The sequence below is a fragment of the Bicyclus anynana genome, chromosome 4 (genome assembly GCF_947172395.1).
Source record: "Bicyclus anynana chromosome 4, ilBicAnyn1.1, whole genome shotgun sequence".
Taxonomy (NCBI): domain Eukaryota; kingdom Metazoa; phylum Arthropoda; class Insecta; order Lepidoptera; family Nymphalidae; genus Bicyclus; species Bicyclus anynana.
This window is the reverse complement of record NC_069086.1, coordinates 10,899,903-10,919,771: the sequence shown is the minus strand read 5'-3', so window position 1 is coordinate 10,919,771 and position 19,869 is coordinate 10,899,903. Positions and strand designations below refer to the sequence as shown.

The 19,869-nt window shown below is 35.0% G+C and overlaps 3 protein-coding genes across 4 annotated transcripts; 2 read left to right on the top strand and 1 right to left on the bottom strand.

Moving 5' to 3' along the window:
- Positions 1-949: 949 nt before the first annotated feature.
- On the top strand, positions 950-8,104 carry LOC112043352 (arginase, hepatic). The gene is made up of 7 exons (XM_024078733.2): positions 950-1,320; positions 2,341-2,529; positions 3,374-3,560; positions 3,838-3,948; positions 4,399-4,526; positions 6,300-6,584; positions 7,968-8,104. The coding sequence occupies exons 1-6, from the start codon at positions 1,149-1,151 to the stop codon at positions 6,542-6,544; spliced, it is 1,032 nt and encodes a 343-aa protein (XP_023934501.2). The 5' UTR covers positions 950-1,148; the 3' UTR covers positions 6,545-6,584; positions 7,968-8,104.
- Positions 8,105-8,303: 199 nt separating this feature from the next.
- On the bottom strand, positions 8,304-14,382 carry LOC112043351 (cytoplasmic 60S subunit biogenesis factor ZNF622). The gene is made up of 6 exons (XM_024078732.2): positions 13,730-14,382; positions 12,847-13,047; positions 12,263-12,417; positions 11,701-11,841; positions 10,978-11,106; positions 8,304-10,372 (listed from the first exon to the last, which is right to left on the bottom strand). Exons 1-6 carry the CDS (start codon positions 14,198-14,200, stop codon positions 10,261-10,263), a joined length of 1,209 nt encoding a protein of 402 aa, XP_023934500.2. The 5' UTR covers positions 14,201-14,382; the 3' UTR covers positions 8,304-10,260.
- A 1,552-nt stretch (positions 14,383-15,934) lies between these two features.
- On the top strand, positions 15,935-18,263 carry LOC112043349 (uncharacterized). Of its 2 annotated transcripts, none has more exons than XM_024078731.2 (3): positions 15,935-16,138; positions 16,230-16,394; positions 16,794-18,263. In XM_024078731.2, exons 1-3 carry the CDS (start codon positions 16,089-16,091, stop codon positions 18,199-18,201), a joined length of 1,623 nt encoding a protein of 540 aa, XP_023934499.2. In that variant the 5' UTR covers positions 15,935-16,088; the 3' UTR covers positions 18,202-18,263. The 2 variants fall into 2 exon arrangements, with proteins under 2 accessions (XP_023934499.2, XP_023934498.2); XM_024078730.2 differs by having other exon boundaries at positions 16,215-16,394.
- The last annotated feature ends 1,606 nt before the right edge of the window (positions 18,264-19,869 follow it).

The following is a 19,869-nucleotide window of genomic DNA, read 5'->3' as shown; positions in this document are numbered from 1 at the left end:
GGAAGATAAAGCACACTCCTAATAACTTGTGCCTACATACTCTATAGCGAAAATATTGCAATACTACCGACGCCCCGTGGTTTCACCGAGTAATTCTAAAGAGATTCTATTCTATTCTATTCTTTGGTTCCCGTTTCCGTGAAAATACACAAATAACGTGATGACTTTCTAATGATAAACGAATTTTCAAAAGTGGAAGGAAAGGGCTATGTTAGGGGTACGATAGTAGTAGGGCAGGGGTGGTTTAGGGTAGCCTTATCTTACCTAGGAGTAGGATAGGGGTAGGTGTTGGGTGGGAGTAGGGTCTAATATCATAGGTAGGTAGGTATATGCCACCGTAAGAATTTCGATTTTAAACAAAAATTACGAACAGCTACTCATTTTTACGGTTCCGTAGTCCACTTTATGAAATGGATTATTCCATTCTTACCTCCATGGATTCAAAGCAACACAATGCTTTTTATCACACGCCATTACCGGATTTTATAACTTTTTAATTTGTGAACTAGAACAAGCGTCAAAAGAACTTGATTAAACTACTTTTGGTTTTTTATTGTAGTTGGACTACGCGTGCCTATGCAGTAGGTGAGGTAGTAACGTGCATCTGAATTTTATATAGGTACCTACTCGTAATTACCTATTTGATTAGGGTAACAAAATTAGAAAAATTTAAATACCTACCCTACATACCTTAAATAGTCCCTGATGTTCTGTGATACGTACCTCCTCGATATTTGAATAATTATTCAAATATCGAGGAGGTACGTATCACAGAACATCAGGGACTTAGCTACGCTTAACTGTATATCCAAGGTACGTATAATAACTTGGTAAAATTTAAATAAAACAGTTACCTAAATGCAAACATATAAACAAACGATTGACGAACTTACATACTTGCTTCATTACAATTTCATTTTTATGTATCTTGAAATTTGTATAAGCTTTTGTTTTATTTTAAAAAAATGTGTAATTTTGATAATAATGATGTAAATGTAAAAAAAAACTTCAAACGCACTTAACCTTTGGCTTCGAAATGATAAGATGAGTTATTCAGTCTCGAATTATATCGAACGATGTCAGTACTAGGGATGATATTCATTGAACACACAGTATTATTACAATAAGATCTTAATTTAAAATATAAAATGAACTTTGTTAGGACGATCGTGAGAAATATGAGCCGGAGACAGTGGGAACCTCTTAAGAAGGTTGGAATTATAGGAGTCCCATTCGAAAAGGGACAAAAAAAGTATGGCGTGAGTGTGGCACCCGCAGCTATGAGATCGGCTGGACTGATAGATCATCTCAAAGAAATATGTAAGTAAATAAAAAACCTAGTGATTCTAAAAGTAACTTCGCTTTAGTCTGGGTACCTATATATAGTATGTTTTAAAAGATGTATAGACACATTCAGTTCTTTAGAAAAACCGGTGGAACAAATGAATATTGTGGATTTACTTAAGCTTATTGCTGGACCGGGCATACGTAGTTTTGTCTTTCATAAAAAATACTTAAATCGAAAAAATATGAGGTGTGGTTAGGAGATTGAAAAATAGATAGATAGATAGATATACTTTATTTGCACACCACAAAGACAAATACAAGTGAAAAAAAAACAAATTAAGAAGAGATCAGCATACAAAAGGCGGCCTTATCGCTAAGTAGCGATTTCTTCCAGGCAACCTTCGGTTAAGGAAAACTTAAGGACATCAGCAGGTGGCGTAAAACAAAAATAACCATAGTATTAGTAATACACATGCATACAAATAATTTACATCCTAAATAATATCACACAAATACCTACAATAATGAATAAAATACATATCAAAATATACTAATAAATACATTATATTGAAGAGAAATAACAGATACAGATCGTCTTTACTGCACCAGATAGTGAGTCTTACAATAAAAAATACAAGATTTTTATTTAAATTAGACTAGCAGAACCTCGCGATTTTTCCCGTGTAGTTCCTATTCCAATGGGATTACGGACATATAATATAGCGGATGTACTCCCTGATAATGCAGCTTTCTAATGGTAAAAGAATTTTTTAAATCGATTCAATAGTTTTTGAATTTATTCGTTAGATACAAAAATTCAAATCTTACTCTTTATATTAAAGTGTAGATGTAGATATGTACGTACGCATTATGTAAGTAGCCTAAAGTAAGGAATAAACAATTTTTGAATTAGAAGATTTCTGAAAAAAAATCTACCCCATTGTTACTTTACAGGTAAAGCCTTCAGTAATCATTTCTTTAAAAGGCACACTTTGATATTTGTGATTGTTTTGTGTTCAAAGTGTTTTGGTGAAAAATGTTTGTTATTTTCAGATGACTTAGATATTAAAGACTACGGAGACGTCGAGATCCCAAGCCGAGAAGATACAGTCGGCGTAGACAACATGTCCCATCTTCCATTGGTTTCAGCTTGTAACAAAAATCTTTCGGATAAAGTATCTCATGTTCTTAGAGAGGGGCGCGTGGCAGTCACCATCGGTGGCGACCATTCCATTGGAGTTGGTAAGTAATACAAAAAAATCTTGCTTTAATAAATAAATATGTAAATTAGTCAATGGCATCAACCACAGGCCAATCGAGCCAATCGAGCGTCAGTTGCGAATTTCGAAACACGAATTTCGATCGCAGTTATTCTAATTCTGCCTAGCAGAAATTCTTCTGGATTGCCAGAAGAGCGTATTTTATTAAGTTGCTATCTAACGTTTATAGCGGATGTTTTTGTCGTGCAATGGAACCGTTGCAATTTTTATGTATTTACGAAGCATGTCTAGAAGACACGGAAGATAAGGCCAGAAATTTTTTTACCTGAATACTCTATATTCAATGTCTATATGTGTGTGTGGCAGGATCTGATTTGTATAAAACAGAATGCAGCAAAAATAACGCGACCGAAATTACGCGACTGACAACTCACAAAATTACTCTCGTTTGGCCTCACCCTTAAATCCGTGGTACCTATCAACAGAATAATACTATGGCAACTTTATAGTGCTGCCAAAACAGTGTTCACATGAAGTATGTTTGTGGTTTAACTTTTCATCATTATATTTTATCGACCTACTACAGAGGTAGGCCTGCCTCCTTATAGAAGAGGATCTTCATTCATTACACAATAGAGAAAATTATGCAGATATTATGTTTATTTTTGAGATTAAGTAAGAGCAAGAAAGAGGTAAAGTTTGTGGTATTGTAGGGGGTAATCTTGGTCATAAGCTATATTTTATCCCTATATTCTCACGGGAACGGGAACTACATGGATAAAACCGCAGGGCGTTGGCTAGTTTATCTAAGTATTATTTAAATAATTTCATTACGTTATATTATGTATAAAAATATGGTATTTCAGGTACTGTAGATGGTCATTACAAAGTAAACGAAAACATGATCCTTATCTGGGTGGATGCTCATGCAGATATCAACACTAATAAGACGTCAGAGTCGGGTTCGGTACACGGTATGCCCGTCGCTTTGCTGGTGAAAGAACTGTCAGACTATTGGCCGTATCTACCCACGATGGATTGGCAGATTCCACAGTAAGAAACGCCAATGAATACCTATCCTACTGAAAATACTTAGAGCAAATTTTTTTTTTTAAAGACTACAACAAATTTATTACCCTCACACACAAATCATGCCCACGTGGAACAATGGCAAGAATATTGCCTGCATTTCCGTGTTGCACAGCCAGACTCTTATCGCAAAAAAAAGAATCGGACCTTCTGTCACCACCCGAGGCAAGTAGCCGCGCTGAAATGTCTCGGAAAAACTTTTTGCACTAACTATCGTATATTTCTATTTGTCTTTTTGCAGGTTTTCCATTAAGAACTTGGGTTACGTAGGCCTTAGATCGGTAGACGAATATGAGAGGCTGGCGATTGAGAAATATAACGTGCCAGCGTTTGCTATGGAAGATATTGAAGAGTGAGTAAATATTTACAGCCTAATACAGGAAGAAAGACGAGCCGTGATAGCCCAGCTTATATGACCTCTGCCTTCGATTCAGACGGCGTAGGTTCGAATCCGGTCCGGGGCATTCACATACAAATTTTTACTTAGGTATGTGTATTTTAAGAAATTAAAATATCACGTGTTACAAACGGTGAAGGAAAAACATCGTGAGGAAACCTGCATATCTGAGAATTTCATTAATATTCTCTGTGAAGTCTGCCAATCCGCGCTATTGGTCCAGTGTATAGTGGACTATTAGCCTAACCCCTCACATTCTGAGAGGAGATTTGTGCTCAACAGTCGAGCCGATTATGGGTTGTTAGTGATGCTGCCATCATCATAATCAACCCATGTTCGGCTCACCCATATTCCTTCCTGTGAAGAAAGTGGACTTAAAATCATTTTATGAACAATGATTTACAGGTACGGGATTCAGAAGTCAATACAACATATTCTTCAAAGACTGGATCCAGATGGGAACAAGCCAATTCATGTCAGCTTTGATATTGACTCATTAGATTCAATAGAGGCGCCCAGCACTGGAACACCCGGTTAGTAGTAGCTATCTCGTAGGTATTATTGGTTATAACTTTCATTAAAGGGTTATACATTAAGCAGTAAGTTGATTAAGTTAGTATTAGAGCTTTTTATGACAGCACGTCCGGGAGTTTTTGTTTCTGAATATGTAAATACCGTAGGCTCCTTAATAGAACCTCAGCGGCGTCACTGAGGGTTAAAAAACCCACGTCTGGGAGACGTCAGTTAACGTGGACCTCGTCTTCGCCGGCGAAAACGCTGTGTACGTTGTGTTTGTTGCCTGGGAAAGTCCAGGGAAGGTACCTACATCCTTCATACTTATGCAAAGTATAATTGCCCGTGTAATAAGGTAAGGTAAGACATAGTCAACATCTTTTTAAGCAAGCAGCTAAATAGGCAGTTACTTCTAAATGAAAGTAGGTTGACGGACATTCTCATTTCTTAAAAATCACCAATTTATTCACACTGTTGTAGGCAGTGTCTTTTTGGGCAATGAAAAACGGAACAGAGGCACCTTGCCGAGTTAAATTTTAATGAAGGATAGTGTGAAGTGTGACCTAGTTGCGAAATTTGGTCGTTTATTTCCTCCTGTGTCACGAATAATGTGTATGGTAATTTGTGAAAAAAATATAAAAGGTACAGAGCTGCGATTCGTCATCAACCCATATTCGGCTCACTGCTGAGCTCGAGTCTCCTCTCAGAATGAGAGGGGTTAGGCCAATAGTCCACCACGCTGGCCCAATGCGGATTGGCAGACTTCACACACGCAGAGAATTAAGAAAATTCTCTGGTATGTAGGTTTCCTCACGATGTTTTCCTTCACCGATTGAGACACGTGATATTTAATTTTTTAAAATGCACACAACTGAAAAGTTGGAGGTGCATGCCCCGGACCGGATTCGAACCCACACCCTCTGGAATCGGAGGCAGAGGTCATATCCACTGGGCTATCACGGCTCTATGAGCTGCGATTATCTGGTTATAACTCTCATTTATTTACATATTTATATATTTTTAACTATAACTAACTATGTTAATATATAAATAAATAGTTGATTTAAAAAAAAACGCTGTTCAAAATTCGCTCCACTCCCGTGGATTTTTGAGTGTTGAAGCAAGTAGCAACTGGTCAGGGATCCAGAGTAAGAAACCTCCTTACAATATGCGCCGTTTCAAGGACTTCTGCCACGTCTGCAGTGCAGTGGGGTTATCTCCTCCCGAGTACCGGGTGGAGGGTACGGGCCTCGAGGCATGGTCTCCTTACCCGAGTAAGACGCGGGGAAACTTGCTCCCCCGGTGATTTCTGTCTCCTGAATGGTTATACCTACCTATTTTCAGGGTTCCGTACCTAAAAGGTAAAAAGAGGCGCTATCATAAAAACTGCCCAGTCCGGTTCATCCGTCTTTCACCAGGCTGAACCTATCCATAAACTGTGATAGTTAAGACAGTTGAAATTTTCACAGATAAAGTTTTTCTATTGCCACAACAAAACACTAAAAAGAAAAATAAGGTAGGCTAAACAAATAAGGAGGCCCCCATACAACAAACGTTTTTATAGATACGGAACTCCTAGTGCGCGAGTCCGACTTGTACTTAGCTGGCTTTTATGCATACTAACTGACCCAGTAGAATTTTACTATGCCCGGTTTGGTGAACCTGAAAGTTAAAAATTACATTCTTAAATTTTTTCGATTCATTGACTGTCATTTTGAACTTTTCCTTATTTTCTTAAACCAACCCTGTATTGTATTATAAGAGCAAACAGAACCAAATTATTTTATTTTCAGTTCGTGGTGGGCTGACTCTACGTGAGGCTATCAAATTGATGGAGATCGTGTACGCGACGGGCCGCCTCAGGGCAATAGACCTCGTGGAAATTAACCCGGCTCTTGGAAACGACTCTGATAGGAAGAGGACAATCGACGCTGGCTTATGCATTCTGAAGGCCGGCTTGGGCTTCTCTAGACGAGGGACAACGCCTCGCGGCGTACTAGATCTGCCCGTACAGACTTATCACGAAACTAAGTCTTAATATTCATACCCACTATCTGTCCCCGGAGTATTGTACTACAGTAAGTTTCACATAGCATTAATACGATGACAGTTCGTTTCACTCTTTAAGCTTGCCGCGATTCATGATAATAGTACCAACCTACACCTACGTATTATGAACGTCATACAGGCAACTGTCACTGTACGCTTGGTACATATTATGAACGTCATACAACCGTCACCGTGCGCATGTTATTTGAAAAACACTTTAATTACCTATTCCCTAAGGTGGGTATCTGTAACCTACCCTACTATATCTACTGTCTATTAATAGTACGTTTTTATTAAAAATAAATGTTAATGGACTTGATAATAATAACAAGTTAGTGTCTTTAGCACACCAAGATTAAATAAATTAATATGAAAAGTTTGGGAAGTGCCGAATTGCATGTAGTACCGCGTGGTATCCGGGTTTTTGGTTGAATGCTATGAAAATACTGCGTACCTACGAGGTAGCTTTTTCATAACTGCCATCGAATTGTTAGGTAATTAATCTATCTACCGAGATTATGGAACTGTAGATAAGATATACCTACCTAATTGGATCAGTATTTACGAATAGTATAAAAAACACACTCCATACTTGGACAATCTCAGACTAAATACATAAGGACTAGTATCACATCCAAATTCACGAACAAAATTTTCTGCCATAGGTATTCTAAGGAAAATGAGCTTAGATTTCATACATATCTTATACTATAGCAGTTTTTGTTCGTTTTTTACACCATTTAAGTACACAAAAAGATATTTTTACGGAGGTTTTTAACCGATGGACACGATTGTAAACTATGAAACATCGATTCTATAGAGACAGTGTTTATAATCGCATAAGATCGTTGATCATATACTTTGACAGAAAAATAATGTCTTGTGAGGCAGGTCTTTATCTAATTAGTCTGAGTGGACAATCGAGGGTTAGAACCTTAAAATCCTTACCTCCCACAAGCAATCATAATACAATACATAATAGTTAGCTACCCATGGCAGTAAACTTGGGCCGACTAATTTTCAGGTTACAGACGAAGGAAACCAATACCTAACCAACATAATGTTTTATTATCAAATAGCCAATTGCCATGAAATGACTTTCTCTATTTCATTATTTATTTTTAATTACTTGATTCAAAAATAAAATGTGATATATTTTTAGTAACTTTAGTTTCGCCTTTAGTTTCCACAAAATGTATCTTTATAAAACCCTAAAAAAATTATATATAACGGTAAGATTTATTTTTTATATTTTCCTAGGTTTAAGTAAATCCCATAGTATCTAAATTATTCTGGCATAAAAAAGTAGTCTTTGTTGTACTGTCTAGTGTGTTGAAAAGAAATTCTGACATTAAAGTCGTTAATCAAGATAAATTCCAGAGTGTCGTTTTCAAAATTTTAAATTGTTACAGATATGCGCCTTTTTAGTTCTTTCTAACGCATTGGAACCGGAAACAGACAACGAAGAAGTGCAAAAAGTACTTGCAAAGTATTTCAAAAAAGTACCCGACATACAAAGCAATTATATTATCAACGAGCAGTTATCAAAAACCATCGCCAACTACTTCAATGGTACTGTCAATGCGTTCCCCCTGTTCAGAATAAGCGTCAAAATAAATCGTATCCCCATCAAAATCCCGTGGACTCTAAACCAGGGTACACCATCAAACAGTACTAGAATGAAAAAAAGGTATAATGTTAAAATCAAGAATCCATCCGTAAACGAGAATTGAATAAAAAAAAACGAAAATTGTCTAACATTTTTTATTTACATACTTTTTTTAATAATAAAATAACAAAGATACTTTTACGACAGTAGGTGAGCACATATCGGAATGCAGTTCGTTGCTAAAGAGACTATTATAAAGTACAAGTGCTGGCACGAATCTTTAGTGCTGACCGTTATATCAGGGGGGCGTGTAGCGATGAATGAAAAATCCACGACTGATGCACCTCACTCCCCCGCACGCACGATTTCACACCCGCGCAGACTTTCTCATCGTCACCCACATATCATATTGCGTGTTTACCTCAAATATCCCCTACGCATTTCAGCACTACTGATTCGTGCCGGCATTTACAAATATATGTAAATTATTAGGTACCTGACATCATTCAATACAGAATTAATTCAATCAGCTTAAAGTTCACAGTACCTCGCCGAGGAAGCCGCCAGCATAACCGTAAGGTTCATTTACACGAGCGGCAACTCTACCGATGACCGCAGTCGACTACAGTTGGCGACGCGCGACATCTCGGCGGCAGCCACCGGCAGTCGACTGCAGTCGGCGACGTCTCAGCGGCAGACGACGGCGTCGCCGACTGCAGTCGACTCTCGGCGGCGGTCGCCAACAGCAGTCGACTCCCAGTGGCTGCCGCCGAGACGTCGCTGACTGCAGTCATCGGTAGCAGCTGCCATTCGTGTAAATGAACACGTAGAACGTTTGCTAACACTAACCTCAGTCAGCATAGTCCCATGCATTGTATGCAATCTTGTGCTAACTCAGACTAAATACATAAGGACTAGTATCGCACCCAAATTCACGAACAAAATTTTCTGCCATTTTCTAAGGAAAACGAGCTTGGATTTCATACATATCTTATACTAAACTAGCAGTTTTTGTTCATTTTTTACGGAGGTTTTTAACCGACGGACAAGATTGTAAACTATGAAACATTGATAATATAGAGACAGTGTTTATAATTGCATAAGATCGTTGATCATATACTTTGACAGAAAAAAAATGTCTTGCGAGGCAGGTCTTTATCTAATTAGTCTGAGTGTGCTAACGATGTCAAAAATTGTATAGATATCTTCAGTGACTCAATTAGCAGGTATTAAGACTAAGCTTAAACGTATCAATTGCTAAATTCACTTGTTTTCCTCTATCTTTTTGTATGTTTGTTTGTTTCTTTTTTTTAGAGTAAGTTAATATTTTGTACCCAATGTACACCATTACATAAGGATGTGTAGTATCTATTTTTTAATAAGTTAAGTGATTGTGCCAGCAATTTGTAAAGCAATAAATGAAATACATTTCCTCTCGTGACTAAATACGACATCTTGCATTCATAGACAATACACAAGCACAATGTTTGAAATAATTAAGGTGACATGTAAAATAAATGTTAATTATTTTACCTAAGGACTAAGGCCTAACCCCTCTCATTCTGAGAGGAGACTCGCGCTAAACAGTGAGCCGAATATGGGTTGTTAAAGATAGAGATAATAATAACTATAAAGTGCCACAAACTTTTCTGACCCAGTGGTCAAAAGTGGAACTAACGTTCGAACAAACGAACGGGGGTCGCCATTTTGCAAAATATTATTTAACTAAAAGAGCGACAACATTTGACAACCATACTATATATTTGGCTGGTGGGAGGCTTCGGCCGTGGCTAGTTATCACCCTACCGGCAAAGACGTACCACCAAGCGATTTAGCGTTCCGGTATGACACCGTGTAAAAACCGAAAGGGGTGTGGATTTTCATCCTCCTCCTAACAAGTTAGCCCGCTTCCATCTTAGACTTCATCATCACTTACCATCAGGTGAGATTGCAGTCAAGGGATAAGTTGTATAAAAAAAAACCTGGTAAGACAAATTTGTGGCACTAAATATAAGTTATCCAATAATTTGGTGCCAGCTTGTACGACAGTCAACAAACACATCCGACAAATAGCACCCATAAATGGTAAGAATAACTTAGAAGTTGACTTGAGGTCGGTAATGTTTCTGGAACTTGTTGTTTTTCATCGACATCTTCATCTGCCACTTGGCTTGCACGCGTTTCATGAAGTGGATGTCTCGCGCTTTCCTGGAGATAATTTTTTTTTTGTTAATAGGGTAGTTAGTTAACTCATATCCAATTTAATACATGTAGTGCATACAGTACATGGATTAAGGGTCCGAAATATATCGATATCAATTAAAAAAAGTTAAGAATTTCTTATAAAACTTAATTTAAATATCACGTATTTTTTCAAATTTTCTAAACGTCACAAACGCTGTCGTCCATTTTGTGACGTCACTAACACACTTGATGTACTGAACTAATATTTTTGTATTATAGTGACGTCAGGAAACAGTTGAAATATAGACTGTCATGGCCGACAGGCGTTGTGGCTCGTATTGTCAAAAACATATTTAAAAACTAAAATTTTTATGTAATCACATCTCAAAAAATTATAAAAAAAAATTTTTCAGTCTAGTAGAACAATAATGAACTAGACCATTTAAAAAAGCGTGGCCAGGGTGGTGGACTAAGGCCTAACCCCTCTTATACTGAGAGGAGACTCAACTCAACAGTGAGCCGAATATAGGTCGTTAAAAAAAGATATAAGAACAACTTTACATACTCCTACAATATTTTGGAAAGTTTGTTAAAAATAAAAAAAGTAAAAGTAAGCTAAAATAACTTACCTAACCGCTAATGCTTGCTCCTTAGGCGCCCAACCCAAAGCTCTGTACACTCCTAGCAAGCGATGTAGCTTCCGATCAGATTTCTTTACCAACGCCTGACTGCTTTGAGTCAAGTTCTGTTTGTAGTATCTGGAAATTAATTTAACACTACATTGTAACAGTTTGTGACTTGCAAGCAACAAGTACAAAATATACAACAATTTCTGTATATTTTACACAATTCTTACACAATTAAGATTTGTGAGAAACTTTACTAAGCTGTAATAATTTTGTTCCTACTAGTATTCAGCATGTTCAGGATACAGGGGCTCTCCGACTACCAGTACATACCAGTACATAGGCATGTAGCCACATTGCATGTCGAATCTCTTTCTATAAACGCTAACACTTCGAAAACTAAAAAATGTATGGGAATGTCTGTTTCGATCCATAACTTGTTGATAACAATTGTCACTCACACATTTTTTTATTTTCGAAGCGTTTTCGATTGTAGTAAGAGAATTGAAGTGGCAGATGGCTACAGGCCCTAAACATTTTACTATTATTGGCATAATATTATATTTATCAACTTATTTTCAACAATGTTAATATATTATCTCATAAAAACACATATAAACCATTTGTCTATTGTTCGTTACTACCAAAAATTAAATGAAAATTTTCCTGTAACTGGTAGCTTTTAAATTAAACCTAAATGAATAAAGACAAGTATGGTTTTCTCACCTCATAAGGGAGCGATGTCCAACAGTCACACCAGATGGCAGCACCAACTGGAAATCATCCCCCTCCAGAGCAGCTGGTCCTTCCATTTCTTCATCAACATCCATCTCATCGTCACCCTCATTGGCATCAGGGTATGATGCACTGTACAATATGGCATTGTTATTGTAAATTGCAATAAAAGCATAAATAGTCTTAAGATTACCACAGCCATATTAGCCAATATTTTGTTTTACTAATCAAAAATTGATTAGTAAATTCCCATAAAAGGTTTAATTAAAATCAGAACAAACTTTTGTTTTTTTTAAGTAAGAAAAGGAAGTATATGGACCAAAATGTATCCAATTTTACAATATTTAGATGTGTTTGCACTGCACTATTGCACAATATTAACAAAAATTAATTAAACTAATGGACACATTTTGTTTCCATCATTGAAGTAATGGTGTAAATAACAGGAAATAGTCTCATTTGGAAATGTAATACTCAGATGTGGAAACTAATAATCCTAATTAACCTTAAATCTGTTTCTTTTATTTGGTGGTTATATTTTAAATGTATATACCTGTAATCATAATAGTCAGCATATTCTGCCAGAGCAATGCCTTCATGTAACATCTTGCAGTGCCCCGTATCAACCATATGGGCTCTAGCAGCTTCCATGGAGTAGAAAGTGCGCCCTGCTTCATTGCACCATAGACACATGTATCCTTGTGAAATCTTCAATAATAAAATATGAAATTTGTATATTAAAAAAATTAAAAAAAAAATTATATATGCTATGAACATATTAAACAAAATCAGGTTAGTAATAACATTTGTTGATCAGTTACCTACAAAATAATTATTAAAATATTGAAGAGATTCAAGAACCAAAATTTATGAAGAGAATGTTGGTTATGCATTTCATAGCTTTTATATTTGTTTATATATTATTACTAGCGGATGCCCACAGCTTTGTCGATGTGGATTTTAGTTTTTCACAAATTCCACCAAATTTTTCCAGGACAAAAAATAGCCCATGTGTTAATCCAGAGTAAAATCCAATTCCATTTCTAATTTCAATATTGCTGCAGTAACCGCAGCTCGAAAGAGAAATAAACACACACATACAAACTTTTGTCTTTATAATATTAGTGTGAATATTACCTTTTCACCAAGATATAGCAAAAGACCCTTGACGTCCACACAGTATTCTACATCAGGTATGAAGAAGGAATGAGCGGCAGACATGTGTTTCAAATTCTTCACCATATTCTTGCTGTGATGGGTGCAGAACAGGCAGTCCTTGGGTTTTATGAGTGAGTCACTGCCCTTGACTCTTAACTCATCCCACTCATCAGAGTCAAGCTGTAAAAACATTATTTTGTTTATTAGACTTCAAGATAAAGCTGGTCTCTAGCACTACATAGTGTAGATAGGACTTTTTGATGTTTTATCCTTGTTTTAAGAGGCTGGGTAGACCAAATTAGATTTTATGAACTATTAAAAATTACTGAATAGATTGGGGGGCAACAAAATATATCTGAGATACTAAATTACAGATAAAGTGAATGTTAACTTCCAAATCTATTCTGAAGACTTGAAGTATGACTGTGCAATATGCGAGAACACATCTCCGCAAGGTCTTCACCTGTAATGTGCGAAGGTAGAGGTAAACAAAATAAAAAATCCTCACTTATGCTGTTGTTGTGTTTGTAACGAACATGTGCAAGCAAGTTTGCATAATTTCTAATATCTGTGCTCTCATCTAAAAAAAAATAAAATCTGCTTGCTGTAAGTAAGCGTAGATTACGAGATGTGAGCATTTATGTATGGTCCAGAGATAACTCAGCGGACCCCCATACACATAAGAAGAAGAAGAAGAAGAAGAAGACCCCTAGGGGTCCGCGAGTATATGTATGGGCCACAGGTTAGAAAACGATGAACTAGACCAACAAGACAGTTTATTTTGATATAACCAGTGTTTATATAAATTACTTTACAAGTATATATTTAAGGAAAAAAAAAGTATGACAAAATTGTACATTACCTCCTCAATTTCAGAGTCTGTCTCAACATCCTCATCTGCCAATTTTTCAGCATTCACTACAACAAATTTTCCAGGTTGTGCAGAACTGTTGGCAGGCTCAACTTTTTCAAAGCTATCACTGTCAGACTGGTTGATATTTTCTTTCTTGCTAAAAGACTGCCTGTCACTGCCCAAATTCTTCTCTTCAGCCAACTTATGCTTCTTACTATTCAAATGATTGTTATACGCGTTTTTGGTATTGAATAACTTTGAGCAATATCTGCAGTACTCGGATTCGTCGCGTTCGGCATTTTGACTCTGCTCCCTGTGTTCTTTTGCCCTTTGCTCAAACTCTTCTAACGTGACCGGAGGTATGGACGCAACCTTTCTTTTCAAGTTATACCGGTGCCAATCTAATTTATAATGCTCACGCTGTAATTCGGCTGTTTTAAAGAGGACCTGGCAAGTTATACACGTGTATGTGTTAGACATTGTGATGAGGGCTATATCACAGCAAATGAATTTATCACAGCCAAATGAACACGTTGAGTTGTACAATGTGCATACACTAAACTAAACAGTACCGGATAAATTGAAACTGAACAATTAAAATTAAAATTGTTTTACAAAATTTAATTTAACCTTTGTGGTTTGTGCTTTACTTCAATTCAATACTTGACAGTTGACGTTTCATATTTGTTGTGAATTCATGGTGAATACTCAGATCAAATACAAATGGACCAGTATGGTACCTAAATTCACCAACAAAATTCAATATTGTCTTTAATTTTTTTGTCATCGAGGTAAACACATACATCGAAAATATTTAACACTATATTCTTTATTCTGTGTCCTTACACTACACACAACTATTTTGATTACATATCGCTTCAACTCGTAACGCAGAATATTCGATTACATGATCGATGTTTTACTGTTCCAGCTGAAGAATCCGTTATTTTTAGTATTTTTAGAATACAATCACCGGCCCTGGCCACTCGAGAATCTACTTATATTTATAAAAAAATCTTGATAATTCTACATTAATCATTAAATTAATACTTTATAAAAAAAATGCTATAAAGTTTTACGACATGTTTTGAAGACATATGATTGTTTGATTTCTTGTTAGTTAAGCTTAGTAACAGTAAAAAACTAATAGTTTTAAATGTAACGTCATCGTTTTGGTACATCGGTAAAATTTTTGAGCAAGAGGAGTGATAAAAATATGTTTTTTTCTTCAAGGAACATACTTTTATTAGGCCAATTATTTAACCAGATGTTTATTTAAAAATCACTACCATCTCAAATTACATTATAAGGGGGTTTACCTGGGTTTCCGGGACTGTTGTTGTATTGTCTGATGGTATCTCAGCATTCTCCTTTGGTTTAATTAATTTACAAATACGTTAAACGTAACTTTATCATAGAAAAAAATTGTTAACCATTTTTTATGCCATTGAACTACAAAAACCAGCAATATTAGGGAGCTCTTTACACGAAGAAAATGAATACCACTGTGAAACATCGATTCTATAGCAAAAGTTTTTTTAAACGCTTTACATCTTTGATTTTTGATCTTTGACAAAGGGGTTACGACCACAGATCACTATAGACTGTTACGACTAGCGAGTCAGGTCTTTTTGTTATTGGTTTGAGTGTGAATGACCATAGACTGACAATTGTCAAATTGAAATTTTTGACAGTTCGTACCACAGATATACATATCATGAAAATATTACTATTATACGCTACATTCAACGATCACACACACGACCATAGTTTTATGCTGCAATAACTTGAAAATAATTGCTTTTGTTAAGTTGATATGTACGTCTAATAATAATAAAGAATACACTTCATAATCTATTCCATTTGAGCTTAACATTGCAACGTCCACAAGCAGTGGACGTTGCAATGTTGCAGTGGAACGGGTTAAATCGCGTGAAATCTATGGTCGTGACCGTAATCGGTAAGATTCCTTAATGCAACGTAGTACGTAAAGTAGACGAAAATGCCGTCTTTGAATGTGATTTTTATGTTTTCTATCTCAATAACATGACAGTCGTAGCGCTGTAAATTGAATGGATATTTTAAAAAAATTCAATGTAGAATCAAATCAAAATTTAAAATTTTTGTTTTGTTTTGTGTTGAGATGACCTTCATTTGTCGTCTGTGGAAATGACTGAGAAGTGAGATACGTATATACGTATTATCTAATAATTAATAATCTGTGAGTGAGATTGAGATGTGATTGTTGTGACGTTTTTGAAATTTTGATTTTGAAAAAACTTTGTCGAGGATTACTGGTTTATTGGATAATATATAAAGTTTAATATAAAAGCTTAAATATTTAATATAGATATCGAAAAAAGTAATAATGCTCGAGACAGAAGAAGTCGACGTTGATTATTTTACTCCATCAACAAGGTATCTATTTTGACAAATAAGTACTGCTTAAACTATATGATTTAATTTATAAAAGCATAATATACATAATACTTAGTGAAATTTATTTCAGTACCTCTCTTTCGAAAATATTTGGTAGTAGTTCCAAAGAAGAAGATGCTTTGGAAAACAGTAATCCATTGAAATATAATCCACTGTTGCCCCCTCAGGTTGCAAAACCTGAAGAGTCAAAGACAACTCAATTTCTATTTGTAGACTCTGTATATGCATACGAATGGTAAATATAACATTATATTAATATATTTAAATTATATTTAAGTGAGTTATAGATTGTTATCATACTTTGGCTTTATGTAGGATAGAACTTGTTCTGCATCATAATCAAAATGTCAGTAACTCAGTAGTTTTAAACCCAAAGTAAAAGTAAGTAAAATAAACCTCCAATGTTTTATATTTTCCTGTTTTTGTCATGCCATTTATTGATTCTTTTTAAAATTGGTTCAGTAGATCCAGAGATTACCCCTACAACCTTTACCTCTATGATATTAGTATAAATAAATATTAAAATTAGACTAGTATTGTCGGCTGTTTTGTAGAGGTAAAGTTTCATTTAAAATTCATTAATTTTGCATGACATATTTCACTAGTGGCAATATTGAATGTTTTGTTTTTTCAGGGTTAATGATACATATGAATTTAGAGGTAGAGTAGGCTTTGCAATATTCAATATTAAAAATAATGATAGGCATAAAATGGTCATATATGATTCAAATAAAACTAGGCTGTCTTGTTTAACAATTATACATAAGCCAGCAATAAAAGTAAATGGGAAAATCAATATATCTTACTATGATGATCAACGAAGGTTCTGGAGTGTCAATCCATCAACCACCAAATTTGAGGAAATATTAGAAATACTAAAAAGTTTAAATGTAAATCTTGAATTTGTGACATCAGCTGTTGAAGAAACAGAAAAAAAACTAATAGAAAATGCTGAAAAAGATCTTCCAATAAATAAAGCAGTTGAAGATGAAAAAGAAAGTGATACAGATGTTTCATTTAACAAAAAAACAAAAGATTCTATTTTGAAAAGAATGGCTAGTATGGGGCAGTCAGTTTTACCACCACCTCATGTAGCAGTAGCTCAGACAAGTGATTCATCAGACACAATTGTACCTCAAAATCAAAGAAAATCCAGACATAAACCTAAGGTAATAAATAAAAAGAGTCCCTTAGAAAAGAAAATATTAGATTCAGACAAAATTTGTGAACTGGAAATAAGTAAAAATTCTGTGAAACCTGAGACATTACCTGAAACACAAATGGATTTAAATATTGACAGCAATCAAATTGGCCCTACAATTGCTACTGCCAATACTAAAAGTGTTGACATTAGTACAAAATCCAACAGTATAGAACTATTTATTTCAGAGCAAAAATTTTGTAATAGTGAATTAAGAATTGACATTAGTAGAATGTCAGATAAACTTGAGATATTACTGGATAAAATTAAAGATTTAGAAGCATTTAATATTGGCAGTAACAATTCACAATTCCAAAACGAAATTACACAAAAATTACTAAATGAATATGAAAAGAGAATCAATAAATACGAAGAATTTATAAAACTAAAAGGATTTGACTGTAACACTTTTGAACTTACACCAGTGTCCAAGAGTAATACAAATCAAATTTCAAGAAGTACTGAAATGGAAACACAGTTACAACTATTATGCAATAAAAAAGATGAAGAAATTGTTCAGCTAAGAAATGAACTGCAACTTTATTCAAACAAAGAAAAACAATTCCATGATCATGAAAAAAGTTTATTAAAAGAAATCAATGACTTGAAGGATATTATAAATATTAAAGATGATTGTGCAGTAAATGCAAATAGGAAATTAGATGACACAGCTAAACAAACTGATACTATTACAGATAAACTTAAACAAATTATGAATGATACATTTCAAGCTATATCAGTCAATTTCGATGATAAAGAAATGTATGCAGGTGCCAAAATAAAAACTGTAGTTGGTTTAGTTGTAAAAAAAACAACAATAGATTCACTGAAAGAATTTTAATCTGTGTACCTACTATAATGTATTTAATTTTTCAATATAATATAATATTATACATAAAATTATTATTAGTATTTATTTTAATTTAAAACCAGCCATTTGATGTAAATACAGTAGTACCCGTTTAATACGATTTCGCAGGGACCCAGCTAAAAACGCGTCTTAGACGAGAAATCGTATTAGACGGGATATGAGTAATGTACGGGGTATAGTGAAAAATATAACGACTGATCTACACTTACCTAGTTATAAAAATTAGTATATTTGGTGTAAAGACTACCTAATTATGCTACTTAAAGTATTCACTTATTCTGATATGACAAAAAGATTTTGATGCATTAGCAATTACAAAATTTTCAATTAAATTTTACTTTTGCAGTGCGTCTTGTGAATCTTCAGTTTAGAATCGCATCGTGTCAAGGGTCGTTTGCTGTTAGGGTCTTTCAGTTTTAGTTAGGATATCATGTACTAGTTTGTCCTATAACCCTGTTTAAGGACCTTTATGACGTCCTGATCTATCTGTTGTAATTTTTTTGTCGCATTTGGAATAATACGCGTGTGATATGTAAGCGTATTAAACGGGATGACGAATCGTAATATGCGTTAGGGAATGTATGAAAACATGTCTCAAGTTGTAGGGACTGGCGTAAAATGAAGTATTATTCGAGAAATTGTTATAAGCGTGATCGTCATAGGCGGGTTCTACTGTAAATATGGCACCCATCAAGAGTCCTTTTTGTTATATCATTTAGTTTTAGAGCTATGCCAAAATAAGAATGATCAAAACTATATTATGATCATGATTTAACGTGTTCATACAAACGTCGTCTACTTAATCGATATCGATGTTGCATTGTATTGAAATTACAACACTTGTACCGACTCTTTAAATCTATGAAATTACACGCGTGTGCAATTATGTCTTGCGATTTGACATCTAAAGTTGTGTGTAGTGTAATGTAAGGACACAAGATTTAGTTGTGTTAAATATTTTCGATGTATGTAGGCTAAGATCTACTTAGACCATTAATAAGAATGGACTTGTTTCGTACCCAAATTCACCAACAAAAAAGTCTGTCTTTTTTGAGGGGGACAAGGTAAACTCACACATCGAAAACATTTAACACCATTAAGTATATTCTGTGTCCATACACTACACACAACTATAAATTTGACTCGCAATACGCACACGCGTAATTTTTACACACACTAACAAACACATTGCCTTGCCACAGTAAAAATATATACTTTGCCACAGTAACTCAGCCGTATTTTTGAAATAAATACCTACAGCCGCGCGGTACGTAAACATGTGATAGGGCTGCCCGCCTCCAGCATTTTAATTACATTTGCCAGCTTTGTGTTTCCATTTAGTTTTGTGATTGTAAATATACTTTTTTATGTAAACAAATAAAATACTTTGTAAATTGAAGTAAAATAGGAAGTGATCAATAAAATGCATGTTGTTTTTTGATTGGTAGATTTAAATAAGGTTGATACTAATCAATGACCTTGAAGGATAGGTCGTATTAATATGTTTATTTTGGTGATGCCATCTAGGTATCACCACACACTAAACTTCATTTTTTTAGAATTGCAAAATCTTGTAAACAAATATGGCCGTATTCATCACTGACATTAGTTGTGACGTCATCCTAGGGATGGGCCGTT

Bases quoted from the DNA above. Each gene is read 5' to 3' on its own strand.
- LOC112043352 (XM_024078733.2), top strand. From the start codon at position 1,149: ATGAACTTTGTTAGGACGATCGTGAGAAATATGAGCCGGAGACAGTGG. The intron at 3,561-3,837 runs GTAAGAAACGCC...GTCTTTTTGCAG, and splicing joins ATGGATTGGCAGATTCCACA to GTTTTCCATTAAGAACTTGG. The intron at 4,527-6,299 runs GTTAGTAGTAGC...TTTTATTTTCAG, and splicing joins GCCCAGCACTGGAACACCCG to TTCGTGGTGGGCTGACTCTA.
- LOC112043351 (XM_024078732.2), bottom strand. From the start codon at position 14,200: ATGTCTAACACATACACGTGTATAACTTGCCAGGTCCTCTTTAAAACA. The intron at 13,048-13,729 runs GTAATGTACAAT...ATGTTTTTACAG, and splicing joins CAGACTCTGAAATTGAGGAG to CTTGACTCTGATGAGTGGGA. The intron at 11,107-11,700 runs GTGAGAAAACCA...ATTAATTTCCAG, and splicing joins GGACATCGCTCCCTTATGAG to ATACTACAAACAGAACTTGA.
- LOC112043349 (XM_024078730.2), top strand. From the start codon at position 16,089: ATGCTCGAGACAGAAGAAGTCGACGTTGATTATTTTACTCCATCAACA. The intron at 16,139-16,214 runs GTATCTATTTTG...CATAATACTTAG, and splicing joins TATTTTACTCCATCAACAAG to TGAAATTTATTTCAGTACCT. The intron at 16,395-16,793 runs GTAAATATAACA...TTGTTTTTTCAG, and splicing joins TCTGTATATGCATACGAATG to GGTTAATGATACATATGAAT.